General features: G+C 34.3%; 3 protein-coding genes and 1 long non-coding RNA gene across 5 annotated transcripts; 3 read left to right on the top strand and 1 right to left on the bottom strand.

Moving 5' to 3' along the window:
- Positions 1 to 1,098: 1,098 nt before the first annotated feature.
- LOC109127182 (uncharacterized) lies at positions 1,099 to 1,646 on the bottom strand. Its single transcript, XM_087479996.1, has one exon. It carries the CDS (start codon positions 1,542 to 1,544, stop codon positions 1,281 to 1,283), a length of 264 nt encoding a protein of 87 aa, XP_087336122.1. The 5' UTR covers positions 1,545 to 1,646; the 3' UTR covers positions 1,099 to 1,280.
- A 2,326-nt stretch (positions 1,647 to 3,972) lies between these two features.
- Positions 3,973 to 5,439, top strand: LOC147948187 (uncharacterized). The gene is made up of 5 exons (XR_015573503.1): positions 3,973 to 4,231; positions 4,324 to 4,404; positions 4,498 to 4,615; positions 4,773 to 4,958; positions 5,043 to 5,439. It is a non-coding gene; the product is annotated as an uncharacterized LOC147948187 (long non-coding RNA).
- A 1,241-nt stretch (positions 5,440 to 6,680) lies between these two features.
- Positions 6,681 to 9,656, top strand: LOC104716104 (putative 3'(2'),5'-bisphosphate nucleotidase, mitochondrial). Its single transcript, XM_010433451.3, has 9 exons — positions 6,681 to 6,954; positions 7,051 to 7,147; positions 7,246 to 7,348; positions 7,527 to 7,738; positions 8,039 to 8,098; positions 8,371 to 8,711; positions 8,864 to 8,942; positions 9,053 to 9,103; positions 9,340 to 9,656. Exons 1-9 carry the CDS (start codon positions 6,854 to 6,856, stop codon positions 9,490 to 9,492), a joined length of 1,197 nt encoding a protein of 398 aa, XP_010431753.2. The 5' UTR covers positions 6,681 to 6,853; the 3' UTR covers positions 9,493 to 9,656.
- A 14,044-nt stretch (positions 9,657 to 23,700) lies between these two features.
- LOC104716099 (putative 3'(2'),5'-bisphosphate nucleotidase, mitochondrial) lies at positions 23,701 to 26,575 on the top strand. Of its 2 annotated transcripts, none has more exons than XM_010433443.3 (9): positions 23,701 to 23,975; positions 24,073 to 24,169; positions 24,253 to 24,355; positions 24,483 to 24,694; positions 25,030 to 25,089; positions 25,361 to 25,701; positions 25,834 to 25,912; positions 26,023 to 26,073; positions 26,282 to 26,575. In XM_010433443.3, the coding sequence occupies exons 1-9, from the start codon at positions 23,860 to 23,862 to the stop codon at positions 26,429 to 26,431; spliced, it is 1,209 nt and encodes a 402-aa protein (XP_010431745.1). In that variant the 5' UTR covers positions 23,701 to 23,859; the 3' UTR covers positions 26,432 to 26,575. The 2 variants fall into 2 exon arrangements, 1 of the variants encoding a protein (XP_010431745.1); XR_015576228.1 differs by having other exon boundaries at positions 23,758 to 23,975; positions 25,383 to 25,701.
- The last annotated feature ends 295 nt before the right edge of the window (positions 26,576 to 26,870 follow it).

The following is a 26,870-nucleotide window of genomic DNA, read 5'->3' as shown; positions in this document are numbered from 1 at the left end:
AGAGAGGATTCTCCAAATCAACTTCAGGACACTCACATTATTAGCCTCATGTAAGGAACGAAGCCCCAAACCATCCTCAGACTTAGGGAGACAAACCTCTGACCATCCTACCTTAGTCTTCTTAGTATTCAGAGAAGGGCCAGACCAAAGGAATGCTGAGCACAGTTGATCAATTTCGCGAATGCAGGCAAACGAGAGTGTTCTAGCCGTCCAAGAGTTTATCTTCGAACGTATTTGTTCAATCAGAGGGCGATAGTCTGCAGAGGACATGCGCTTTGGGAGGAGCGGGAGGCCGAGATATCGAACTGGTAAAGAGCCAGAAGCAAAGGGGAATTGCTGGAGGATCTCGCTTTTCTGATCAGTGGAGACACCCACCATAAATATAGTTGATTTCTCCAAACTAATATTCAGACCTGTATAAGCTGCAAAATCATCAAAGACAATCAGTACACCTTGAATAGATGTCTTATCTCCATGGACAAAGACCATCAGATCGTCAGCGAAGCATAAATGAGTTAACTGTAAATGTTTACTGTTCGGATGGAACCCAAAAACCTCATCTTGAGCTGCCTTGTCCAGTTTGCAGGACAGCACACATTTAATTTTATAAATAGTCTTATATTCTTTATTTATACTAAATATATATATATATTAGTTTATTAAAAAAATTCATGATCTTTAATGGTTTTCTCTGCATTTAAAAACCCCTCAAATCTACATTTTTCAAGTTAACCCACCATCACCAGAAATACAATCAATTATATGAATCTTAAAATAATTATAATCAATATTAAAATAGTATTTGTGTTTGATTTCATATTATGTTTTTCAAAACTCAAAATTCACATTGGATTATTTTTTTGTTCAGACATATATTTTGATAATTTTGTGAGTTTAGAAATAAAGTTTTATAACCCGATTTATTTTGATGCACCTCAAACAATTATATATCACCCATTAAAAGATTCCAAGTTGGAGTTTATTATTATAATCCAAACACATCATATGCAACATTACGTATCATCAACGTTATTAAAACAAAAAGAAATCTTATACTCTATAGTTTCAATTAGTAAATTACTTACTGTATTCACAAAGTTTAATGAAAATGTTTGATTTGATGATAAACAAACCATTTTCTTCATAGCTTCTCTTCAATATGTACATAAGAGACTTTACAGAGAAGTACACAAAGTAGGATAATTACAAAAATATTTTTACAATCAGTTCAAACTCAAAAGCACATCAAAACACAGTTAAAGAAACGATTCAGATCAGATCTAACAAGAACTCCAACAGCTCAGAAACATGACAGTCCTTAAAGATTCCTCCGCCTGCCTCAGCTTCTCACTCGCCGCTAAACCAAATCGTCTCGCTTCAAGATCGCCTTTATTAAGTCTCCTCACCGAAGACGACGGCGACGAAGACGAAAGTGAACTTTGCGGCGACGAGACTGATTCTTTGACGGAAGATCTTAAAGCCGTCGCATCACCGCCGCTCTCCTTCATCAACTTACCGGAAAACTGACTAATCACTCTGTTCATTTATAAAATTCTGATCCTTAAGATTTTTGTTTCTCTGCTAAATTTATGGCTTTTCAGATTCCGAAGAGAGAGTTTTGTTATTCTTTGGAAGAACTGAGAGGTGTTTTTGGTTTATATAGAGGGACAAAGTTAGTGAGTGAGCCATATGATTTAGGAGAAACTACCGGCTGAGTCGGTATTAAACCGGAGGCTCGACGAATCTTGAGATTACTATTGGATAAAGTGACTGACAAGTGGCGGTTAAGAGAAGGTTCGCGACATGTGGTGGGATATGATCGAAAATGAATCTATGGATATTTTTATTACTTTCTCTTTACTTTAATGTCCTTTTTTTTTGATAAAGAAATTAAAATATCTACATTACATATGTCGTTTTTTTCTGATGGATAATTATGAATCATCATAATTACGATGTTTTTCACTTTGACGACGAAGTTAGTTGTTTCATTAATCGTTTCAAGATAAGTAGATAACGTTTATTTTTGTTTTGCTTCACGTTGGCTATTGTAAATTACCTTTTTTCTGATAAGGTTGTCTACTCGAGTTTTTGACCGAGTTTTCTTTTCTATATTTGTATTTCAATCATGCTTTTTCTTCAACACACGACTTCATAGTTTATAGTTTTATGCTCAAATTTAAAATATTAATATTACGTTTGATGAAATCATTTGGAAACTCGAAAGTGTTGGAATATAATGTTATAAAATACGGTCGTTTTCATGTCATTTTTTTGTATTGTACTACATGATCAAAAGAGCAAACTATATGGATATATACGTAAAGATGGAAGATTTAAAAAAACGGATTTTGGGTGGTGTGTGCTAATTGTTAAAGGGACAAGCTTGTCTGCCACTAAGTTGTTTTCCCTTCATGTATACACTACTTGAACCTCGGCAAAAAAAAAAGGTTTGATCCATTGTTGTAAGCCATGCATGCACCAAGTTCTTCATTTGTGTATCCATTGTTACGAACAGAGAGTCTAAGCTTACCCCCTCACATCTCATACAATCAAGCCGTGCCTGTATGCGCACCAACACGATAGAAACAACGAACCTTTGTAATTAGATATTTCATTTATCCATTTGGTGGTGGTGGCTTCTGTCTGGTCGTGATGGTGATGGCAATATATAAAGCTAGGTGAAGTATGCTAGTAGTCACAAAGTCGAGTATCGTCTCTGAATAGTGAATTTCATCCGAAAGGTTCCCATCTTTCTTTCTTTTTTTTAATATAAAGATTCCATATACTTTCTTTATTATTATTTGCTAAGTCTCCAAAACATGCTAGCCAGAAAGGTACGTTCGTATAATGTATCACCCATTATATTCTAAATAATTTTCTTTTGGCCAAAATTTGCAAAGTCTCCATGTAATACCGACATCGCAACACTGAACACTCTTGAGAGGAAATGTGGGGATTATAATGGATCAATCGCCAAGCTTTAATTACCAAATAGTAATGTCAAAATTGTGTAGGTCCATAACTCGTAGCATAATTAGCATTTCCGTTTCTGGCTACGACATCTTAGCCGCATATTTGTTTTTCTTTTAGTTGAACCCACAAAAAAACGACGACAGGATTCCATTTATCTCAGAACAAGTGGTCTCAGAAATTTGAAATATGACATGACCGACATAGTCAAAGCGAAAGAACATAAGCCGAAATTAGCCATAGCCACAAATAAATAAATACTTTCTAAATTTATTTTATAGGATTTTATTAATTTTTTAAAAAGCACAAATACAACATTACAATATATCATTTAATGCATTATTATATATTTATATACATATTGGAAAAAATCATTTAATACTTTATTAAAAAAAAATCTAAACAAAGGACATTATAATGAATCTATATATATAAAATACACTTTACTCATTCCTGGTACTGCCACCTCAGCATATCTATCTGTTTAATAATTCCATATATCTTGAGACAACCCATTTTCGTATGTATTATTTTCTTCTGTCTTTGGCAGCTCATTTAAAAATTCTCAGTCAGGGCCCAATCTATTATTACTCCCCCTTTATTATGTTTGCGAAAAATTCTCAGTCAGGGCCCAAGTGTAAACTCTTTAATTATTTCCCGTCTCCAATATTAAGTTGCTCGCTAGAAGTTTAGATTCATAATTGTTTGGTCATGAGTTTTCTCCTTTTACAGTTTCTTTCATAATTACCCGTTTCCAATATTAAGTTGATCGTTTGAAGTTTAGTCCCATTATCGATGGGTCATGAATTTCCTCCTTTTACAGTTTAAAAAAAAGAACATATGTTGTAGATAATATTAAGGGCGTGTGTCTTCAATGTTTCAATGTTTGAATCAAATTTAAAATTCTACCCTCATGGTTTCGGCTTCATTTCTGTTCTTTAGATGTCATGGGCCAAGTATGTTCAACCAAGGCATATAGAAATGGAATGACACAAACCTTGGAGAGGATGTTAGTACTCCTATCTCTTGAAAGGTTTGACCCTCACCGACTTACAACTCTTTTCTGCTGCAGTGCTCCATATGGTTTTTACATTAACCGTCTTTATTGCTTGAACACATGTTCTCTGTTTTGAAAGCGGGGAGAAAGTGCGACTAAGTGCTTTTGATCATGCAACTTCACTGGAGAAGGTTTTTAGCCAAAAAGATGTTGGGCCTTACATATTGTTGGCTACTAATATAAACCCAAAGTTATTTGGAGGTATGTCATTATTTTCTCCCCCCATTCATTCAGACTCCTTCCTTTATGCCTTCTTAAACTAGCATGACAACTAACCAAAAGTTACCCTCCAGGTGAACTTTACCTAAATGCCACGTCTAGGACCAAATTTTTACAGACGGAGACGTCACAACAACTGCACAGTTTTCTGAGAGGTAGTGATACGGTTTCTCTAAATTGTTTTTTTATACTCATTCACACAAATTTCCTAATGTCCCTTAACCATATTTTCGTACATGACCAAGCAGGCTAAAGGGCAAACAAAAACAAGACACAAACTCTATTGCACCATTCCATGGAGTATCCAAGATTGAACATGTATCCATTGATGCTCTTAACCAGTTTGTTGCTACTGGTAATCCGCAGGTCAGTTTACTAAATTAATGTTACCTCAAACTAATTTCCTTTCATTTTCCTTTCCATCAAACCATCGACGCATTAACTACTTTTAATTGGTTTTGCTTTTAATCGACGCATTAATGTTGCTACTTAACTCTCTCTAATATCTTCTCGCAACCTCTAGGCTGAAGGTGTACTGAACTCAGACTGTAGTGCTCCAATTCCCAAAATAGTCTCTGACATTGTTGGGAAGAAATTCACATTCCAACTTAAGCTGACTAACTTCAATTTCACTCCTCACCATCAGTCATTTACGGTGTCACGTATTTATCAAACTACTGAGCTGCTCCCTGGTCCGACCTTCGTTGAGGTAAACTTTACATCACATCCAAAAGTTTTCTCATTGCTTTCTAGGATTTTACTCATTGCTTGCTTCATTATTTCATACGTACAGACACAAGCAGAAGGTGGGAAAATGGTGGATTTAGGTGATAAAGGGCCTATAACAGTTCCAACTCGGCAACAGCAGACAAGCACGTCATGTGCAGTAGATATATCAACAGAGGAAAAAACCCTTGGTTCTGGAGATTTACCAGTTGAAAGCTCATCTTCAGCAGCAATGAACAAAAAACAGAAGAAACAGAAATGGAATTAGCCTACTTTTTTTTATTAAAATTTCCCAATTGCTTCTTCTAAAGAGCTTGCCTTCATTTCACTACTTTCTCTCTTCTGCTTCTGAATAGAATTTCCTTGCATTACTATATGGTTGTTATTATGAGATTCTTTTCCAACTTTCCGTTGTAAAATTAATTTTCAACTCTACTTTTGAAACAACCAGAAGTGCTAATCTATTTATGCTATCATTTAAAACAAATGCAGAAAATGATGAGAACTTGACATTCAGAAACTGATGAGAACTTGACATTCTACGACAACCAAATTTAATTGAACGATTGTCAATAAGAGGGTTTTAATCAAGGCAGAGTGAAGTTGAATAAACTTACGCAAAAATAACAAAAAAATATATACGACCACCATAACGAGATGGAAATGCGGGAGAAAAAAGTGACAAAATATCAAACTGAAAAAACCACAAAAATAAAAACAAAATCATGAAACTTCCGCGCGTAGCGCGGGTCAACTGCTAGTCACTAATAATATCAAGTTCACAAATTGTTTGTTTTTTTTTTTCTTAATTTTTATAACCCGGAGTAAATTCTAAAACAGTGGGAGAAGCACAGCTAGCTACAAATAGACATTTTCTTCGGATCTTTAAATTGACGGTAAGCAATGAACCCATATATGTGTGGGTCTCGAGAAACAATGTATTGGAGTTTCGCAAAATAGATGAATCGAACTTAAAACGTGTTGGCGTCCCAAACTAATCTCCTTATCACTTGCCCACAAGACCCCGGACACAAATTGTTTTGTTTTGCTGAGGATTTGGTTCGGTTGGTCCAAGCCAAAGAACAGTCTCCCATGTCACATAATTAATTCATTTTGTTATTAAACTTTTAAATGTTAAAAAATACAAAATTTTAAGAGTTTTGAAATGAATTTTGAAATTTTAACATACACTCCCAAAGATTTCATAAGAGTTTTGAAATGAATTTATAGTTTAGGAATGATTTAAATTTAGTTGACCAACAATCAGATTTATAAAAATTCAAGTTTAACCCACAAACCTCACAAACAAATTGATTAGATAAGCAAATCGTTTGAATGAGGGTTCTTATTTATTGCTACTTCTTCTCATAGAACAACTGCAACCACAACATTAGTGTTGCACTAACACCAAAATTAGTGTTATATTATATGTTTATATATATTCTTTTTACATAGTGTTATATCATATGTAAAAAACAAAATGTGTTATTTTACACATATATATATATATATAATTTACTTATTATTATTTTATAAATATATATATATATATATATATATTCTTTTATGATTACTTATAAGTTATAACTTAAAAAGTCTTGAAAATCTAACAATTATTTACAGATTTTTATTTTTATTTGATAAAGAAAATATTTTTTTGGTGAAAACATCGTATATAATTAATTATATATCCTCCACAAAGATTCAATCTTTTGGCACAATCAATATCTATCTCTCATTTAGAGAATCCATAGATAAATGAAAACAAAACATAGATAAAATAGAATTATAACTAGTTCACTAGGCTTGGAACGTATATCAAACAAAACCGGTTTAATTTTACCGGTTTACCTTCCGCCACAGAGAACAACAGCCGCGATGCACATTCTCAACACCGGAGCTCGATACTCCGCCGTCAAATTCTCACCGGTATTCAGTCCTTCCCCTTCACCTCTCCGCAGACGATACTTCATCGTAAGGTCTCTCTCTCTCTCTCCTGTCTCAAATCGATTACTTGTCAATCTCTGTAACACATTTCTAATCTCTGTAATCGTTTTCGATTTGTGTCTCTTCAGAGCTAATCTTCCGTTTCCGAAGCATCAAGCTAAGTATCATAAGGAGCTTGAGGTCGCCATTGATGCTGTTGATAGAGCTTGTCGTCTCTGTGTTGATGTAAGTTCCTCTTTTCACCTCCGTTGTCTCTCAATTCTCAGAACTCAGATTGATGTCTATTAAAGGCTAAACCTTGGGGTTTTTTGAAAATTGTGTAGGTGAAAAGATCGCTTTTTTCATCTAAAGAGAAGATTGTTGAGAAGAATGATCAAACTCCAGTTACAATTGCTGATTTTGGTGTGCAAGCTTTAGTCAGCTTAGGTGAGATAGAATGAGCAGGCTTGTAAATGAGTCCCACTAGTTTAGGCTTTTCTTGATTGTGTATAATCAATGGTTTAAGTGATGTGATTTATGTAGTGAATTTGTGCAAAAGAACACTGTTTTCATGAAACTCTGATTTCAAATTTGAATCTTGTTTTTGGTTATTTGTGATTGGCAGAGCTTTCGAAACTGTTTCCTTCAATACCTTTGGTGGCTGAAGAGGACTCTCATTTCGTACGTGCTAATAACCTCGTAAGGTCTGTGGTAAGTGAAGTCAAATCAAAAACAAGCATTGGAGAGAACGAGTTATCTGATGCTGATGTACTACAAGCAATTGACAGAGGTGGCAAAGATGCTTACGCCTTTTGCAACAAACCAGCTACTTATTGGGTATGTTACATTTTAGCATGATATATGAATGTGTCTCTAAGTTCCATATGTTGTCAACGTTGAGCCCTGTTAATCTTAAGATATAAGATATATACCATCCACAGTTGATTGTCATTGTTGAAGTTTGTAAATCTTGGAATGACAGACTTGAACTGAGAAATGGGTAATACTCGATTTTTGTGTCCCCCGAAGCACTAAAATAGAAAATGATGCACATATTTGTTGTGCCTAGATGATATGATACTTTTCATTATACTGCCCATGCTGTGTTTGCAACTCACTTCCATTGATTTTCTGCAGGTTTTGGATCCAATTGATGGCACAAAGGCGTTTCTTAAAGGAGATGAGGGTTTATATGTGGTATGTCTCATAACCCTGTGACTTTCATTTCCTTTCAGTGTCTTAAAAAGTTTCGTATGAGAGTTACAGAAACCATTTTGTGGGATTGATAATTTGAATTTTGAAATATCCTCAAAAACCTCCTTGCTATGCTCTACTTATTGTTTTTTTTTTTTTTTTTTTGCAAAAGCACTACAAATTAATTCTGAGTTGGAGATAAATATTTTTCACATGCATATGTACGAGTTGGATTTGAGATTGCGTGTTGTTTTGTTCTGTTTCTGAGATCTCAGGTAGGATTGGCCCTTGTTGTAGATAATGAAATTGTGCTGGGAGTTATGGGCTGTCCAAACTGGCCAGGAGATTTATCAGATCAATCCACTGGAACACTAATGATCTCGCATATTGGCTGTGGAACGTGGACCAAGGGGTTACAAAATATCTCTGGCAAAGTAAGCGGTGACTGGACAAGGTGTTCTGTTGATGCCTCCGTATTAGTGAACAAATCAAGGTTTTGTATACAAGAAAGTGACACCTGGGAGTCACTTCCTCTCTCTGGTTTCTTCGCTGCAAAAACAGTTTCAGATGACTTACAGCATGATGATATTATTCTGGTGCCCACATGTAATGGAAGGTATCTATCTACTAACTATCTCTATACTAAAAACACATTAAAGTTCTTCATCCAACAAAAATAGAAATGAATAAGTTTTAGCTCTTTAGAGTCACATTATAATCTACGAGTTGCAAATTATAACATTTTCACTTCCCCTATTTTGTTTACAGTTTGTGCAAGTATATGGTAGTAGCTTCTGGTAGAGCAGCAGTTTTCCTTTTCCGAGCCAAAACTCAGAGAACAATAAAGGTACTCAGATTGTTTGATTCTGATCTATTCACATCAACTTTTTTTCTTATTTTGTTGTGTATATACGAGTATTTCTCATTCTTTTTAGAGATTGTCTTAAAAACATGTAGGCTTGGGATCATGCTATTGGGATGATATGTGTTCATGAAGCTGGAGGAAAGGTTGGTGAAAATCTTTATATACTATCACAAAGCCATTCTTGTTACCATATATCTCCAAAATTATTTCATCGATGAGAGTCTATTTGACAAATAACAACATAGTTTGCTCGGTCTGGCTCTTTATGAACTTAGGAATCTAACAAAGCCTGATGATCATGATCTCTGTTTAAGATCGAATACTTGGGTCTGCTTCGTAGTCTAAGTTTCTTGAGACATCTGACGCTCCATCTTATCAGGTAACAGATTGGGAAGGAGATGAAATCAATTTGGAGGAAGATCAATCTGAAAGAAGGGTCATTTTCCCTGGGGGTGGTATTCTAGTTAGCAATGGAAGTTTACATAGTCAGCTTCTTGAGATGACATCTTCTGCTACACCACCAGCTCTTTGATTCATCACTATATACTTCTTATACACTTGTCAAATTATTTATATGGTTCTGAGATTATTCTTACACAGATTATGTATACGGTGACTAGAGAGAGACGGGTGGTTTGTAACTTTAAATCAGTCTCCATTCTTGTGCTATGATTATCAAAATTCAAAAGCTATAAATATGCATATCTCCTCCGATTTGAATGATAGTTGAATGATTCATGTTACAAAATCGAACAATCTGTTCTAAATCCACTTACCCAATCATATAAAGCCCATTAAGAAACTGTCCAATATACCGTGTCCTCGCTTTTTCTTATCTATGGCGCATCCCATTGGCCAGGTCAAAATTTTCATCTTTGTATATTTTTTTCTAAACTCAAAAATTGGTTTTAGGATTTTTATTTATTTATTTTGTATTTCTTTGTTCCCACGGATTTTATAATTTTAAAAAGATTGTTCTATTTTTCTAAATTCTTTTTAGAGTGCTTTATGATTTTAATACTAAATTTACAAAACTGTGTAGAAAACTAACATGATTTTGGATCTTATTAAAAATTTCCAAATATTTAAATTTTTATCTAATTTTTTACTAAATTTACAAAACGGTGAGAAAAGTAACTAAACTTAAAATCCTATTGTAGGTCCTTTCTATCTTAGAGAATTTATAATTTCAACATACTTTCTCATCGTTATGTTGTATTTATAGTATTCAAGTTAATTGTTTTATATTTTAAAATTGGACCAAAATCAGATTTATGCAGATTCGAGTTCCACACAAAACAAATTAATATCGGATAAGCAATCCGTTTGAAACAAAAATGGGATTCCTATTTCTGGCTTCTTCTTCTCTCGAGCAAATACAAGTACACAACCACAACATTAGTGTTTAAATAACACCAAATTCAGTGTTATATGTCCTATATATTCTTTTTTCATCTCCAACCACAACATCAATCTCACACACTTAAAAAAAAAAACTATTTATATATTATTATATTTAGAATTATTTTACATTTTTTTATATTTTTATTAATATAGATATTCTTATAAGATCAGTTAAAACTTAAAAGAGTTTTGAAAATATAACAACTATTTATGGTATATTTATATTATTTGATATTTAAATAATTTAATTATATTACTAAGAGAAAGCATAAATAAAATAGAATTTTAGTTTTTACTGTTACAATCATATACATAAAAGTAAAGTTTTGGTTTCTCCTTAGAGCATCTTTAACGGTAGATCAGTTGTAGTGATCTTAGAAAAACTAAAATAATTAAATAATAGTCTATACTTTTTTTTTTGGACAAACAGATGATTCTATTCAATTAGATAGAAACATTACAGAGAGATGAAAGATCCCTAAGTTTAAAAGGTTACAAGCATAGACTTTCCCCAAAGTCATAAGCAAAACTAAAGATAAAGACAACATCAGGCAATGATCCATGAAAGCTATGAGACAAGTGCTAACAAGCAGTTGGAGACAAGCAGGAACATGGTTGCAAGATTGGACATCCTCGATGAACTCAAGAGATGACAGATAGGTCACGGTCAAAAGACACAATACCGTTGATAGGAGAATCAGAGCCAAAGAGCTCACCGGGGTGAGGGTCAATAGTAGAAACAAGGTCATGGCAAGGATTCGGGGGCTGACAGCCTGGATGATGGTGGAGATGCTGAAGGTGGTTTGTAATGCAGCTAAAGTCAGGATTCGCAAAGAATAAGTGTAAGGCCGTACCATACCAGGTGAACCCTCTCTGCCATGAGAACACACATTCAACAGTTCTTGTATAAGAACAATTTTGAATTATTTAAGAACAGTTATACCCACTATTCAACGTTTTTATTATTTTAAAATCCTTAAGAACACAATATGTGTTGTAGCAATAAAGATGGCCTTATTGGTTGATTTTCATTTAACGCTTTCTAATTTTTTTATTTTTTATTTGTTTTCTAATTGTTTAATTGCTTTAAACAATATTTAAGACCCAATTAACAAAATACATTTAACTCAAACATTAAAATAAATTTATAACTGAAAATAAAATAAATTATGCATTGATCATATTCCACCACTCAATTTTATTCAAACACAATAAATTATTATTGTAACTTCATAATTCTAAATGTAACTTCCATCAATTCTTATCATATAAATAAGCATTCACTCATTCTCTCATATTGATATTCTTTTACTTTCTCATTTTCACATTCTCTCATTCTTTTCCACTTCTCTCATTCTCTTCCATAATACCTCAAATTATTTTCTCTTGATGATATGTACTGGGAAACTTGGGATTGGTCTCACATCGTCTCTAACCGAAGTCTTCAAAGACTTACTATTCGTCATGATATGTCTGAAGGTTTTAATGGGCCTGATCATCAGAACATTAATTTCAATACCTCCTTTATTATTCTTTCAAAAGCAATTGATGACACTTCTTTCATATTGTTTTCATTTGCATACTTACATCCGACCTTCTTGGTTAGATGTTTTTGTTCTCCAACTGTTTTCTATTTCCAATTAAAATTAATCATTTTTGTAATCTATTTTTAATATGCTTTTATGTCATTTTTGTTTAAATTTTTTATTAATTGCAATCATTTTAAAGTTCTTAAAAGTATACAACTCTTATAATATTTTTTTTAAAAAAATTCTACCATAATAATTTAGAAAAATATATATATACAAATTTTTAAGAACCTCAAGTTTAACAACCTTTAATGGATCCATGAAATATTAAAATTTCTTAAGAAGTTTTTAATTTCATTTTTTTATCAGAATTAAGAATAAAATATGTTTTTTAGAAACTTTGATTAAATTATTTGATGCAGATGTCCTTAGTATGCACTAATTGCACTTTTGTAAGTCTCAAATAGTTACCTTTGATAAATCGATTTATGTAGTATCTATTAAAAGAAAGACACATATCTCACTAAAACTCTCATGACCTCATATTTCAAATCTATATATACATTTTTGGAGACATGTATGAAATAAATCCTGGAGTTGGAACTTATTTACAATAATGCCATTAACATTAATTTTACAATTATTTTTTATTTTAAATAATATCAAATTTGGAATCTAACTTAAGAAGATTTTCTCCTATTCAAATTTCCAAAAATATTGGACCAACACCCATTAGCATTAAATATTTTATATTTAATTAATTCATTCTCTAAAAAACTGTTGATAATAACTTATTTTCATGTGTTTGAAAGCCAAATGATTAAACTGTTGATAATAACTTTATTTTAAAAAAACATTTAGGGCCCGAACTGACACAAATTGTTAAAAAAAAATTTACTTTTTCATCGAAGTGTTTTTCAGTAGCTAATATATTAATATATAGATTTTTGATCCATACTAATAAGAAATAATTGATATAAATCAAATTTTACAAAAAAAAAACACTCCATCATTTTAATCGTCTTGCATAACTATAAATACAAAAGTGTTAAATAATATAGAGATAAAACAACCAAAATTACAAAGTCAAATGATAGTATATACTCATATATTATAAAAATAGAATATATTATGTAATACTATTATCTCTACATTGTAAATGAAAAAGAAAAATCACAAAAATATATATTTTGTTGACTAAATTAAATTTAATGAATAGTAAGGATGTCTTAACTTGTATATAATAAACCACTATATGTAGACAATGAAAATTATATACTACATAATGTATTGATGTAAAACTATAGTAGATTAAAAATACAAAATATATTATATACATATATAGTTAATATAATAAAGAAATTTTATTTTGTATTTCTAAACAAAAAATATATAGTCCCGGGTGTACCGCGGGTGAATATCTAGTCTCACATAATTTTATAAATTCTACAATATCATTATTTTCCCTTGATTTAACCAATGATATCTTAACTTAATAAACATATCAGTTTATTCGAATAGGATATACATGTAATATATGATATATAGTTTAGTTATTGTTTATATATGAAATATTATTATTTCATATAAATCAAAGTCCATACACAATTAAAGACTTTAAGATAATAACCTAATAAAGTAGTTGTTGTTTTTTATTTTATTTTTATGAAAAATGTATTAGTCTAATAATCTATTGTTAGACTCACTAAGTTATATATGTATGAGACACTACAAACCTACTGTTTATTATTTTGATTTTTTCTTAATTGAAACATTTTAAATCTCTTTAAACTATCAGCATAAATAAATAAAATATGCATAACTAACACCACAAAATAAATTTTATGAAAATATATATCCCAATAATTTAAAAATATGACTACAACTAAAAAAATATATGGGCATATGACTAACACATCTATATATATATTTTTGAAGTACATTTTGGGTTCTACCATTTTAGTTATAGTAACTAGATAATAACCCGCGCTGGTAGCGCGGGAATTTTTTTTTTTTTATTTTGTTATTTGTTAATATTATGTTTATGTTGTATCATTCATTTACATGTTATATAATATAGTACTATATAGTGAATTTTGATTCATATTAAACTACTAATAGGTAGGCCTGGAAACTACTACCGATACCCGTATTGGACCCGTTTTTCGGTTTGTATCCATCCCAAAAAAGGTACCCGCAGCTTTAGGATCGAGTGAATGGTATAATAATTATATTATCCATGAATAATGATCGAGTATCGGATATTAATTTGATTTTTGAGCGTCTCGTTACCCGTCTCATTACCCGTTTTATTACCCGACTCATAAATACACGTTAATATTTTGTAGAATAATGTTACCAGTGTGAGGAAATATTTATGTAAATTTGGATTTGTTTGTTACAAAATAATAGTAGAAAATTTATTAATTCTATACATTTTATAAAATCATATATTTAATTTACTTAAGGTCATACTCTGATTTCGACCCGTAGTTGGTACTACTATTTTGGTTTGGTGCAATATCAAATTCGTTAATTATACATTCGGTAAAGCCAAAAAATCCAACAAAACATGTATTGACCCGTGATTTGGTATTACAAATTGATGTGATCGTGTTTAGAGATCTTAATATACCAAATTTACAAATTGAAGTTATTGGTATAACATGTTGTATATTAATTTTATAGGTGAAAATTACAATTAGGTTATGTATATTATCAATATTATACACTTAGTATTGTTTATATAGTGAATATTGTGTATAAACAATTAAGTTTTAGCCAATTAAATAGTTTGTTATTATTTCCTAAGATTTATGAAACAATAAATAGAGTTTTACTATTTTGTAAACAAATCTAAACTTTTCTTTTGTAAGTTATTAGAATAATTAAAATATAATAGCATTTTCGTAATATGTCACATCAAAACTGGTTAAATTTTTAACAACATAGCTTAAATAAGTATATAGATATATTTTAAAAATAGAAACAATGTTGTATCCTAATTTTAATATATACTAGGATATATCCCGTGCTTAAAGCACGGGTCAACATTTAAAAAAAAAATTATAATATAATAATAAAAATTATTGTTTTATTTTTTGTTTTTAAATTATTTTGTTTGAGATAATATTTATTTTTAATTGTTATTTAAATCTATTAGTCTATTTGAATACTAATTATTTTAGAATATTATAGTATTTTACTTTTGACGTATTATTACAGTTTTATATTGTTTATTTGTTGTATTTGCATCATATTTTGTGAAATATAAAATAATAATTTTAATATTATAATTGTGAGTAAATAAAAATTATTAATTTATCATCTATAGAAATTTAGTTTTACCAACCCGCCAATGTGGAAATTAAAACACACATTTTCATGCATTGAGTAATATATCTTCGTTTTAAAAAATTCAAATCACAACATATGCAGAAAAAAATATGCATTTTATTAATTCTAAATATTATATGAAAGTTCTAAACAATTTTTAAATAAAATAAAATAAAAATGATAGTAGAATCATAATTTGAAATCTTAACAAAATCTTCGAATTTAGTTATTAAAAATAATTGTATTGTATACTTGGATATAAAATCTTAGTTTTTAAAATTCTGATTGGTTTATATATTTTTTTTAAAAAATAATTAGTAATTTCGTCCATAATTTATTAGAAAGAAAAAAATATTTTTTTAGATTTTTTTTAGATTTTTTAATATTTGATATGTGAGTGTTTTTATTTTTAATTTAATTATATTTATTTAAATTAGTTAATTAAGCTTAATTAATTTTTTCTAATGGCAATTGAATGTAATTTTTTACACATTTTAAGGTTAGTTTCATATTTGTACTTCTCAATTAATATAGTAGGATTTGTTATTATTAAATGATTTAGATATGTAAATATTTAATATTAGTTTTTGAAACGACCGACCCTTTTTTTTTTTTTTTAATAATAAATACTAAATATAATATATTAAAATAAACTACAGCTAGTGGTCCCATACCCACTAGCCACCTAACCACAACACATTCAACAGCGGAATAACATAATCAATATCCAATAATAAACCAATAATAAACCAATGTTATAGCAAGGCAATATCTCAATACCAAACAACAAGAAACATGAAACCAGCAACCTAGCAATGTTTCTAATGACTCAACTCTAGCACCCTAGCAAATGCCAGACAACATCCAATCGAGTCCCTAGAACATCCTCCTCTTCATTGCCTTTGATTCCACGATCACACTTTGCCTTTACCTGCACCACAAACACAAATTGAGATGCATGAGTATTTGATAAACACTCAGTGAGGCAATCCTCCCATCTACTGGGCTATACACACAAGCAATAAGATCTCTACATGCCACAAACAACAATCAATAAAACAAACCAGGCAATATACATAGCATGCAACGTCCATCGTAACTGAAACAAGGGGTGTCGACCGACACCAGATGGTGTCGATCGACACTGACTATCTGGTGTCGACCGACACCAAACTGGTGTCGACCGACACCCTGCCCGACACTCCCGAAAACCCTAGTTTGCATCGACCGACACCTCCACATGGCATCGTTCGACACTCGCTAAAGTCCCGAGCCGTCCTCGCGTTGGTGTCGACCGACACCCCAACTGGTGTCGACCGACACCGATGCCGAGCAGCGATTTCCCCTCGATCAGAAACTCCGAATCTCGCCTCCAAGCTTCTCCAATCCGCTCCTTGCACTCCCAGAAGCCAAACCCAGCCCAGACAGCAACGAAATATCATAGAGAACTCAAAGAAACAACCACATAAGCACCAAATCACATAGAATCTAGAGATCTTAGCTTAGATAAGCCATGGTCATGCACTCACCTCTTTGCAGGAAGTTTCTGACCACTAAGGACGAATTCCCTCACTCCTAGCAAGCTTTTAACACCTTCCCAGCCTTAGATCTCCCAAGAACAGCAAGAAAATCTCACAAAAACTCCCAGGAACTCAAGAACAAAGCTTTCCTCCTCTTTCTCTCTGTTTTTGACAAAAGCGGCCAAAAGAGGAGAAAAACTCGAGCTCCCTCCTTAAAAACCCGAGCTAGGGTTTTCCCTAAACCAACCCCGCAAACCGGACAATTAAAATTGAACCGACCAAACCGGCCACAACTGGTGTCGATCGATGCCTCACTAGAAGGTGTCGATCGACACCCTTACCAAAATACCAAAAATTGGTTTGCGGGTGTTACAATTCTCCCCCACCAAACTAGATTCGTCCTCGAATCTCGAACAACCATCAGTCAAGGACTCCCGTGCAACCGTCTCCACGGCCTGCACTCCTCCGACCGATCTACAGAAGGTCACCTCTAGGCGATAGACTCACGCTCCAGGCGTCATTTGCTCTTGACTTTTTGGACTTTCCTTTACTCATAGGCCTAAACCTTGAGTTTTTATTGGCTCCTCATCAGACCTAAGTCTGCATGCCAAATGATATAAGGAAAAATCCAAACTCGTCTCTCGGGTTGCCACCCTACAGCGCGCCCCCGGATCGTCATCCGGAGTCGATATACCAACCATACTCCCGAGCCACAAAGTCTCTGAAAAAATGGCAGTACTAGGAGAACCTAAGTCCCCCAAGAGTCGCGAGCAAACAATTCTGAACACGTCTGAGTCCTATCCCTATCCAGGTTTCCTTCCCGTGGCTCGCGTAAAACATCTCAATGTCTTACCAACCACATATTCCCACACCGGGATACCCCATGACCGCACAAGGATCATATATACGCCACAAGGGCCGCCACAAAGGCCAACAAAAATGTCCTCACGAGGACCGCCACCAAGGCCAAACAAAATGTCCTAAAAAGGACCGCCACCAAGGCCACTCGTCCCCAAAGGACCGTCACAAAGACCGTCTGTCCCGAAGGACCGTCACAAAGACCATCTGTCCCGAAGGACCGTCACAAAGACCATCTGTCCCGAAGGACCGTCACAAAGACCATCTGTCCCGAAGGACCGTCACAAAGACCATCTGTCCCGAAGGACCGTCACAAAGACACTCTGGCTAAACAGCCCGCCACAAAGGCCAACAAATGGCTAAAAGCCCGCCACAAAAGCCACACCATTGGCTAAAAGCCCGCCACAAAGGCCACACAATCCCCTCCAAGGCTTCCCACCGCTAAAATGGACAAATTCTGACTCCCGCAAAACTTTCCATATTTAGCACTTTCCATTTTTGGAAACTTTCCACTTTTGGAAACTTCTCTTCACAACCCCGCCTCACGGAAACTTTGTACCCCAAACACCACCTCATCTTGTTACTGAGTCGCACAACCAACCACCCCAAGCGACCGAGTAACAAGAGAGATGGGCTGGAATACTCCATTCCCGCTCCAGCCACGGATTACAGATGGGACCATGCTAAACAAGCTCAAGTCGCGGCTTGCTTCTCATACCACTTCTTGAACCTTGCCTTCATCTTTGCCTCAGGCTCCCAAGTCTGTTCCTCAACACCATCACAGTCCCACAGGACTCTCATCAAAGGAATCTTCTTCTTCCGAAGTTCCTTGATCCTCCTCTCGAGAACCCTCACTGGTCTCGCCTCCAAAGTCATGTTAGGCTGAAGATCCTCAGGAATCTTAGCCAACACCTCCTCTCCCTCACGGAGACACTTCCGCAACATAGACACATGGAAAACCTTATGGAATGCACGCATCACCTCAGGTAACTCCAATCTATATGCCACTGGTCCAACCCGCTCAATCACCGTGAACGGACCCATATACCTCGGACTCAACTTAGTCTCTGACAATGACCTGTTCGGACCCCGCAACATGGCCATCTTGAGGTACACTCTGTCTCCCACCTGAAACTCAAGATCTCTCCTCCTCCTATCTGCATAACTCCTCTGCCTATCCTGAGCCTCCTTCATGTTCAGCTTGAGAACCCGAATCTTCTCTGAGGTCTCCTGAACAAAACTAGCACCAAACATGCTCCTCTCCCCCACCTGAGTCCAGCATAATGGTGTACGACATGGCCTCCCATATAAAGCCTCATAAGGAGCCATCTTAATACTCGCCTGATAGCTGTTGTTGTAAGCAAACTCTACCAGGTTCAGGTGATCTGCCCAATGGCCACCCCAATCCAACACACACATCCTCAGCAAATCCTCCAGCGTCTGGATCGTCCTCTCTGACTGTCCATCAGTCTGGGGATGATAAGCTGTACTCATATGCACCTTAGTGCCCATCTCTAGTGCTGGGCACGGGACGGGTACCCTTGAATTTTCTCCGACCCTTTACTCGTCCCGACCCTAACGGGTAACAGAAAAAATTTACTCATACTCGACCCTTAAATAACGGGTACCCGGAGAAACGGGTACCCGGTAAAAAATAGTTGACCCTTTACTCGTCCCGACCCTTTATTATTACCCGGAAAACGAGTACCCGATAAAAAATGTTAATAATCGTAATAATAATTTTATCTTTTGAAATCCAAAAAATGAAAAATTCATAAATTCATGCAATATATAGTTCCAAAATTATAAAATTACGAATTTTGAAAATAAAAATAATATATTAATTCAGTTAGGCTAAGTTGAACTTAGGTTTTAACTCTAACTCTATAAATTAATAATAAATAATAATAATAATACAAAATATTAACGGGTATTTATGGGTCGGGTAGCAAAACGGGTAAAGGGCCGAGTAACGGGACGGGTATTGAAAACTAAACTAATACCCTATACTCATCCCTTACTCACGGGTAATATAAATATACTACCCTTTACTCGACCCTAAAGCTGCGGGTACCCTTTTTTTGGGACGGGTACGAGCCGAGTAACGGGTCGAGTACGGGTAACGGGTATTAGTGCCCAGGCCTACCCATCTCTGCCTGAAACGCCTTCCAGAACACCGAAGTGAACTTGGAATCCCTATCTGACACAATGCTCGCTGGCACCCCATGCAACCTGACTATCTCCCTCACATACTTCTTAGCCAAGACCGCTGCTCCATCAGTCTTCTTAATGGCCAGAAAATGTGCTGACTTGGTCAACCGGTCCACAATGACCCAAATAGCATCAAAGGTCCGTGACACTGGCAATCCCACCACAAAATCCATAGTGATCATATCCCACTTCCACTCAGGAATGGGTAAACTCTTCAGTAACCCGCCAGGAACCTGATGCTCAGCCTTCACTAGCTGACACACATCACACCTCGAAACCCAACTAGCAACATCCTTCTTCATCCCGACCCAATGATAGTACCTCTTAAGATCACGGTACATCTTAGTCGCTCCTGGATGAATAGATAACTTGCTCGCATGAGCCTCTCTCTGAATCTCCTGTCTCAACTCCTCATCCTTGGGCACACACACAATTGACTAACTCACATAATCAATCAAGACATGCAATCCCAAACATCACAACAGAAACCTAGTGAACCCAAACCTAGAACCGTAAGGGCTCTGATACCAAAATGAAACGACCGACCCTTTTTTTTTTTTTAATAATAAATACTAAATATAATATATTAAAATAAACTACAGCTAGTGGTCCCATACCCACTAGCCACCTAACCACAACACATTCAACAGCGGAATAACATAATCAATATCCAATAATAAACCAATAATAAACCAATGTTATAGCAAGGCAATATCTCAATACCAAACAACAAGAAACATGAAACCAGCAACCTAGCAATGTTTCTAATGACTCAACTCTAGCACCCTAGCAAATGCCAGACAACATCCAATCGAGTCCCTAGAACATCCTCCTCTTCATTGCCTTTGATTCCACGATCACACTTTGCCTTTACCTGCACCACAAACACAAATTGAGATGCATGAGTATTTGATAAACACTCAGTGAGGCAATCCTCCCATCTACTGGGCTATACACACAAGCAATAAGATCTCTACATGCCACAAACAACAATCAATAAAACAAACCAGGCAATATACATAGCATGCAACGTCCATCGTAACTGAAACAAGGGGTGTCGACCGACACCAGATGGTGTCGATCGACACTGACTATCTGGTGTCGACCGACACCCTGCCCGACACTCCCGAAAACCCTAGTTTGCATCGACCGACACCTCCACATGGCATCGTTCGACACTCGCTAAAGTCTCGAGCCGTCCTCGCGTTGGTGTCGACCGACACCCCAACTGGTGTCGACCGACACCGATGCCGAGCAGCGATTTCCCCTCGATCAGAAACTCCGAATCTCGCCTCCAAGCTTCTCCAATCCGCTCCTTGCACTCCCAGAAGCCAAACCCAGCCCAGACAGCAACGAAATATCATAGAGAACTCAAAGAAACAACCACATAAGCACCAAATCACATAGAATCTAGAGATCTTAGCTTAGATAAGCCATGGTCATGCACTCACCTCTTTGCAGGAAGTTTCTGACCAATAAGGACGAATTCCCTCACTCCTAGCAAGCTTTTAACACCTTCCCAGCCTTAGATCTCCCAAGAACAGCAAGAAAATCTCACAAAAACTCCCAGGAACTCAAGAACAAAGCTTTCCTCCTCTTTCTCTCTGTTCTTGACAAAAGCGGCCAAAAGAGGAGAAAAACTCGAGCTCCCTCCTTAAAAACCCGAGCTAGGGTTTTCCGTAAACCAACCCCGCAAACCGGACAATTAAAATTGAACCGACCAAACCGGCCACAACTGGTGTCGATCGATGCCTCACTAGAAGGTGTCGATCGACACCCTTACCAAAATACCAAAAATTGGTTTGCGGGTGTTACAGTTTTATAAATAAATTTAAGTTTTATAATTTTCTAAATAGTTTGTTATTGTTTCCTAAGATTTCTGAAACAATAAATAGAATCTGTTTAATTATTTTATTACATAATTTCGAAATAATTTTATTAAATTATTTTGAAATTATTTTATTAATGATTTCTTGTTATTTAATAAATTAATAATTACTGTTTTTTTGGATAATCATTTTCAGGTTACAACAAATTAATATTAAAATTCTGTTATTATATTTTGTATTAAAATACAGTGGCATTTTGTGTAATATTTTACATGGAGTAGGGTTATTTGTTTAAAGGGTTGCTTAAATAAGTATATAGATTTAAAAAGTTATTTACAAAATCAATCCATAAAATATTACAAAAAACAATAAGTAATATGTATGACAAAACATAAATGATTACTCTTATAATATATCTTAAAAATCGAGAAATCATTTAAATTCCTAAAATATCTCTACTAGTTAATATAGATGAGATCGAGATAGTATATCTAATGGAAACTAAATAACTATACAATATACATATGAGATTATTGGAATATTCATTACCTAAATCATAAATTCCTTTACTATATTTTTAGAGATTTGTTTGCTTGCTCATCAATTTATTCTCAATTCCATATTACACCTAATTCAATCAATCTTAAAGCACTATAAATAACTTCTCGCTAGCTAAAACCGAACATACTTACAACCAGCAAAGAAACTTTATTGAAATCGATGGAAATTGCTTTATATTTTCTTTATTTCTTCTCTTGCTTTTGATGTTTATTTTTTGTTGTAAATTAGTCACTCTGCTTTAAGATATGAATCTTACTCATCACTAACCATTCAATGTGTATGTTTTCATTGTGTTGTATATTGTTTTATTTATCATATCAATAAAATTAAGTTTTCAGTTTCTTCTCATGACTAACCAGCGTCTGTTTCCTTATGTCTATGTTTTTCGTTAACTCATAATATGCACTATATGCCAATTGTTTCGTTGATATATTCGTTTGTCCAAATACTAGCAAATAGCAATTGATAACTCCCTTCATCTCTCTGAGTCTTACGGAAACGTTGCATAAGTTTTATTTTAATCGTACATGTGATTGTATGAATCCCTTTAAAAATTAATTATTCCACTAAAACTCTCCTAACCAAAAAAAAAAAAAAAAAAAAAAAAAACTCTCCTAACCTAGATTCAAATCTAGCCAAGACTATCTAGAAAACTAACCAATGAATTGGCCACACGAAAGGACGAAGAGGATGACGGATACGATTCAGATAATAAGTCACATACTCACAACCATATAACTATATAAGAGACAAGATGAGTCATGAGCAGCACATCTTTCCGTCGAAGACTCACTCAGAGGACATAGTAGATACATATAATTCAATATCACCTACTTATAAACAACTTTTGATAGACTTTGTTAATTTATCTTTTATATTTTTTTATATTATTAACTAATTTTTTTACAGCTATTGATTAACTTGATTTACTGTTTAAAACATGTTATCTCTAAGGGGAAAGAGAAAGACATTTGAGCTCTATAATACATACATGTGGATACTCAAGTTATATGAAATTCTTATGCATTTTTTTTCTCTCAAAAGACAACAAAATAACTAAGATCACCAAGGGAAAACACAAACACTTATCTTTTTCACAGTAACATTATCTTTTCAAAAATAATATTTTCTATATTTACTTAGTTTATCACTAATATATATATATATTTTAACATCATTTCAAAAATTTCAGAGTATGATTATTGATATAATTAAAATTAATAAAAAATTAGTATAAATTAAAAAAATATCATTAGTCAGATTATTTTGTTAGTACCATCAGTTTTAGAATATTAGACATATTTAGTTAAGTTGATTAATTACGATTATATAAAAACAAATTGAATCACGGGTAAAATTTTAGGAATTAATAATCAAAATAAAAATTTTCAATCTCAAACACTAAAAAAAAAAAATATTAACAAACAAACAAATATAAGTCGACAAAAAAAATAAAATGTAACTTAAAATTTATAAAAAAAATTATCCCGGTGTCCCGTAGGTTAAAGTCTACTAGTATATACAAAAATAAAGCCTTATTATCCACTTCACTCACTAAAATATCAACCAAAATTTTAGTTGATAAAGCTGGAACGTCGTTCATTTATTAACCAAAACCGGTTTAATTTCACCGGTTTACCTTCCGCCGTGGATGTCAGCCGCCACGATGCACATTCTCGACAGCGGAGTTCGATTCTCCGCTGTTAAATTCTCACCAGTATTCAGTCCTTCGCCTACACCTCTCCGCAGACGATACTTCATCGTAAGGTCTCTCTCTTCTTTCTACTTCAAACTGATTACTTTCCCGTCTCTGTAACACAATCTCTGAAGATCTCTCAAACGTTTTCGATTTGTGTCTCTTCAGAGCTAATCTTCCGTTTCCGAAGCATCAAGCTAAGTATCATAAAGAGCTTGAGGTCGCCATTGATGCCGTTGATAGAGCTTGTCGTCTCTGTGTTGATGTAAGTTAATCTTTTTACCTCCGTTGTTTCTCAGTTCTCAGATGGGTGTCTATTAAAGCTTGGTTCTTTTGACAATGGCTTAGGTCAAAAGATCACTTTTTTCTTCTAAAGAGAAGATCGTTGAGAAGAATGATCAAACTCCAGTTACAATTGCTGATTTTGGAGTTCAAGCTTTAGTCAGCTTAGGTGAGAGATCAAAGGAGTCCAAATAGTATAGGCTTTTCTTGATTGTGTTGAATCAATGGTTTAAAGTGATTAATGTTGTAGAGATTCCAAATTTGAGTCTTATTTTTGGTTATTTTGTGATTGGCAGAGCTATCGAAATTGTTTCCTTCAATACCTTTGGTGGCTGAAGAGGACTCTCATTTCGTGCGTGCTAATAACCTTGTAAGCTCTGTGGTAAGTGAAGTCAAATCAAAAGCAAGCGTTGGAGACAGTGATTTGTCTGATGCTGATGTACTTGAAGCAATTGACAGAGGTGGCAAAGATGCTTATGCCTTTTGCAACAAACCAGCTACTTATTGGGTATGTTGTTATTATATATATAGCATAGTTTAAAGGTTTCTCTAAGTTTTGTATGTTGTGTTCTTACATATCATCTTCAAAAAGATAAGACCATATCATCTACCCCCATTAGTTTTTCTTTGTGAACGCTTGCATCCTGGTAATCTCAATAGATTAGATATCTACTATCAACAGGTGATTGTCATTTTGAAGGTTGTCAATCTTGGAATGTCAGACTTGAACTCAGAAATGGGTAATACTCGATTTAGGTGTCTTTGCGGCTCTAAAATGGAAAATGATGCACATATATCATTTGTCCATGCTATCTGCAACTCACTTCCATTGATTTTCTGCAGGTTTTGGATCCAATTGATGGCACAAGGGGGTTTCTTAAAGGAGACGACGCTTTATATGTGGTATTTTCATAACTCTGTGATTTTCATTTCCTTTCAGTCTTAAAAAGTTTTGTGTGAGAGTTACAGAAACTATCTTGTGGGATTGATAAGTTGATATATCCTGAAAAACCTTCTTGCTTAGCTTTACTTACTTTCTTTTTGCAAAAGCACGACTGAGCAATGAACAAGATATATATTTCTCTTATATGCAGTTGGATATGAGGTTTCATGTTGTTTTGTTCTGTTTCTCATATCTCTTCTTCGTCATAAAATTTATATGCATAAATCTCAGGTAGGATTGGCCCTTGTTGTAGATAATGAAATTGTGCTGGGAGTTATGGGCTGTCCAAACTGGCCAGGAGATTTATCAGATCAATCCACCGGAACTCTAATGATCTCGCATATTGGCTGTGGAACGTGGACCAAGGGGTTACAAAATATCTCTGGCAAAGTAAGCGGTGATTGGACAAGGTGTTTTGTTGATGCCTGTGATTTGGTGAACAAAGCAAGGTTTTGTATACAAGAAAGCCAAACCTGGGAATCACTTCCTCTCTCCGGTTTCTTCGCTGCAAAAATAGCTTCAGATGACTTACAGCATGAAGATATCATTCTGGTGCCCACATGTTGTGGAAGGTATCTGCTAACTTTCTATCTACTAAAACACATTAAAGTTCTTCATACAAAAATTAGTAATGAACAATCTTTACCTCTTCATGCAAATTATAAAATTTCCACTCAGTTCACTATCCCTATTTGTGTGTTCAGTTTGTGCAAGTATATGGTGGTAGCTTCAGGCAGAGCATCGGTTTTCCTTCTCCGAACCAAAACTCAGCGAACAATAAAGGTACTCGATTTTTTGATTCGGATATACGCACAGCAAAATCTTTTTCGTATGTTGTTGTAGCGAGTATTATTTATCTCTTTCTCTCAAGAGTTTTTGTTGAAAACATGTAGTCGTGGGATCATGCTGTTGGGATGATATGTGTTCATGAAGCCGGAGGGAAGGTTGGTGAAATCTTTATACACTTTGTCTCAAATCCATTCTTGTTACCATATCATTTCATCAATAAGAGTCTTAAATATCGACAAATACCAACATAGCGCTTGCTTAGGAATCTAACAAAGCCCTAAAGAAGAAGTAACTTTGTGTCAGTCGAATGATCATGATCTCTTTATAAAGTTTGTTGAGAGATCGAGTCTCTTATCTACTCAGGTAACAGATTGGGAAGGTGATGAAATCAATTTGGAGGAAGATCAATCTGAAAGAAGGGTCATTTTCCCCGCGGGTGGTGTTCTAGTTAGCAACGGACGTTTACATAATCAGCTTCTTGAGATGACATCTTCTGCTTCACCAGCTCTTTGATTCATATGATTCATAATCAGATTCTTGAGATGATCTCCATTCTTGTTCTACTTCGGAGTATGTTTGTTTATATATTGTATTATTGAAAGTACTGTATATCTAGTTGGTTTTCGTTTATCCAAAAGTTTGGTCTTCATTTTGAAACGCCTCTTCTCTTATCTCTCTTTCTCTACCAATAGCACTAAAAAATCAAAATCAGCAAGCTCTTGTCCGATTAGAATATAGTTGAAGGATTCTTGTTGTGTTCTCATATTTACAGGTAGAATTTGCTATATATCTCCTTGTATAGTTAGTTAATTCGGAGGCAGAGCCATGCTTACCCTTGGGCAAGAAGGGCAAATGCCCCAAGCCACCAAAAAAATACTAAAATTTTAGGCCACATTTTATACAAAAAGTAAGCTTATATTTAGTTAACTTAATATAATGTATTTTTAATAAT

This window comes from Camelina sativa, chromosome 2 (genome assembly GCF_030686135.1).
Source record: "Camelina sativa cultivar CO46 ecotype springtype chromosome 2, ASM3068613v1".
In the NCBI taxonomy this organism is placed as follows: Eukaryota; Viridiplantae; Streptophyta; class Magnoliopsida; order Brassicales; family Brassicaceae; genus Camelina; species Camelina sativa.
Note: the sequence above shows the minus strand (reverse complement) of the source record. Positions and strands in the feature narration are given on the sequence as shown.

Coding starts and splice junctions, on each gene's coding strand:
- LOC109127182 (XM_087479996.1), bottom strand. CDS start 1,544: ATGAACAGAGTGATTAGTCAGTTTTCCGGTAAGTTGATGAAGGAGAGC.
- LOC104716099 (XM_010433443.3), top strand. CDS start 23,860: ATGTCAGCCGCCACGATGCACATTCTCGACAGCGGAGTTCGATTCTCC. Junction 24,695..25,029: donor ACAAACCAGCTACTTATTGG/GTATGTTGTTAT, acceptor GATTTTCTGCAG/GTTTTGGATCCAATTGATGG. Junction 25,090..25,360: donor GAGACGACGCTTTATATGTG/GTATTTTCATAA, acceptor CATAAATCTCAG/GTAGGATTGGCCCTTGTTGT.
- LOC104716104 (XM_010433451.3), top strand. CDS start 6,854: ATGCACATTCTCAACACCGGAGCTCGATACTCCGCCGTCAAATTCTCA. Junction 7,148..7,245: donor CTTGTCGTCTCTGTGTTGAT/GTAAGTTCCTCT, acceptor AAAATTGTGTAG/GTGAAAAGATCGCTTTTTTC. Junction 9,104..9,339: donor TTCATGAAGCTGGAGGAAAG/GTTGGTGAAAAT, acceptor CCATCTTATCAG/GTAACAGATTGGGAAGGAGA.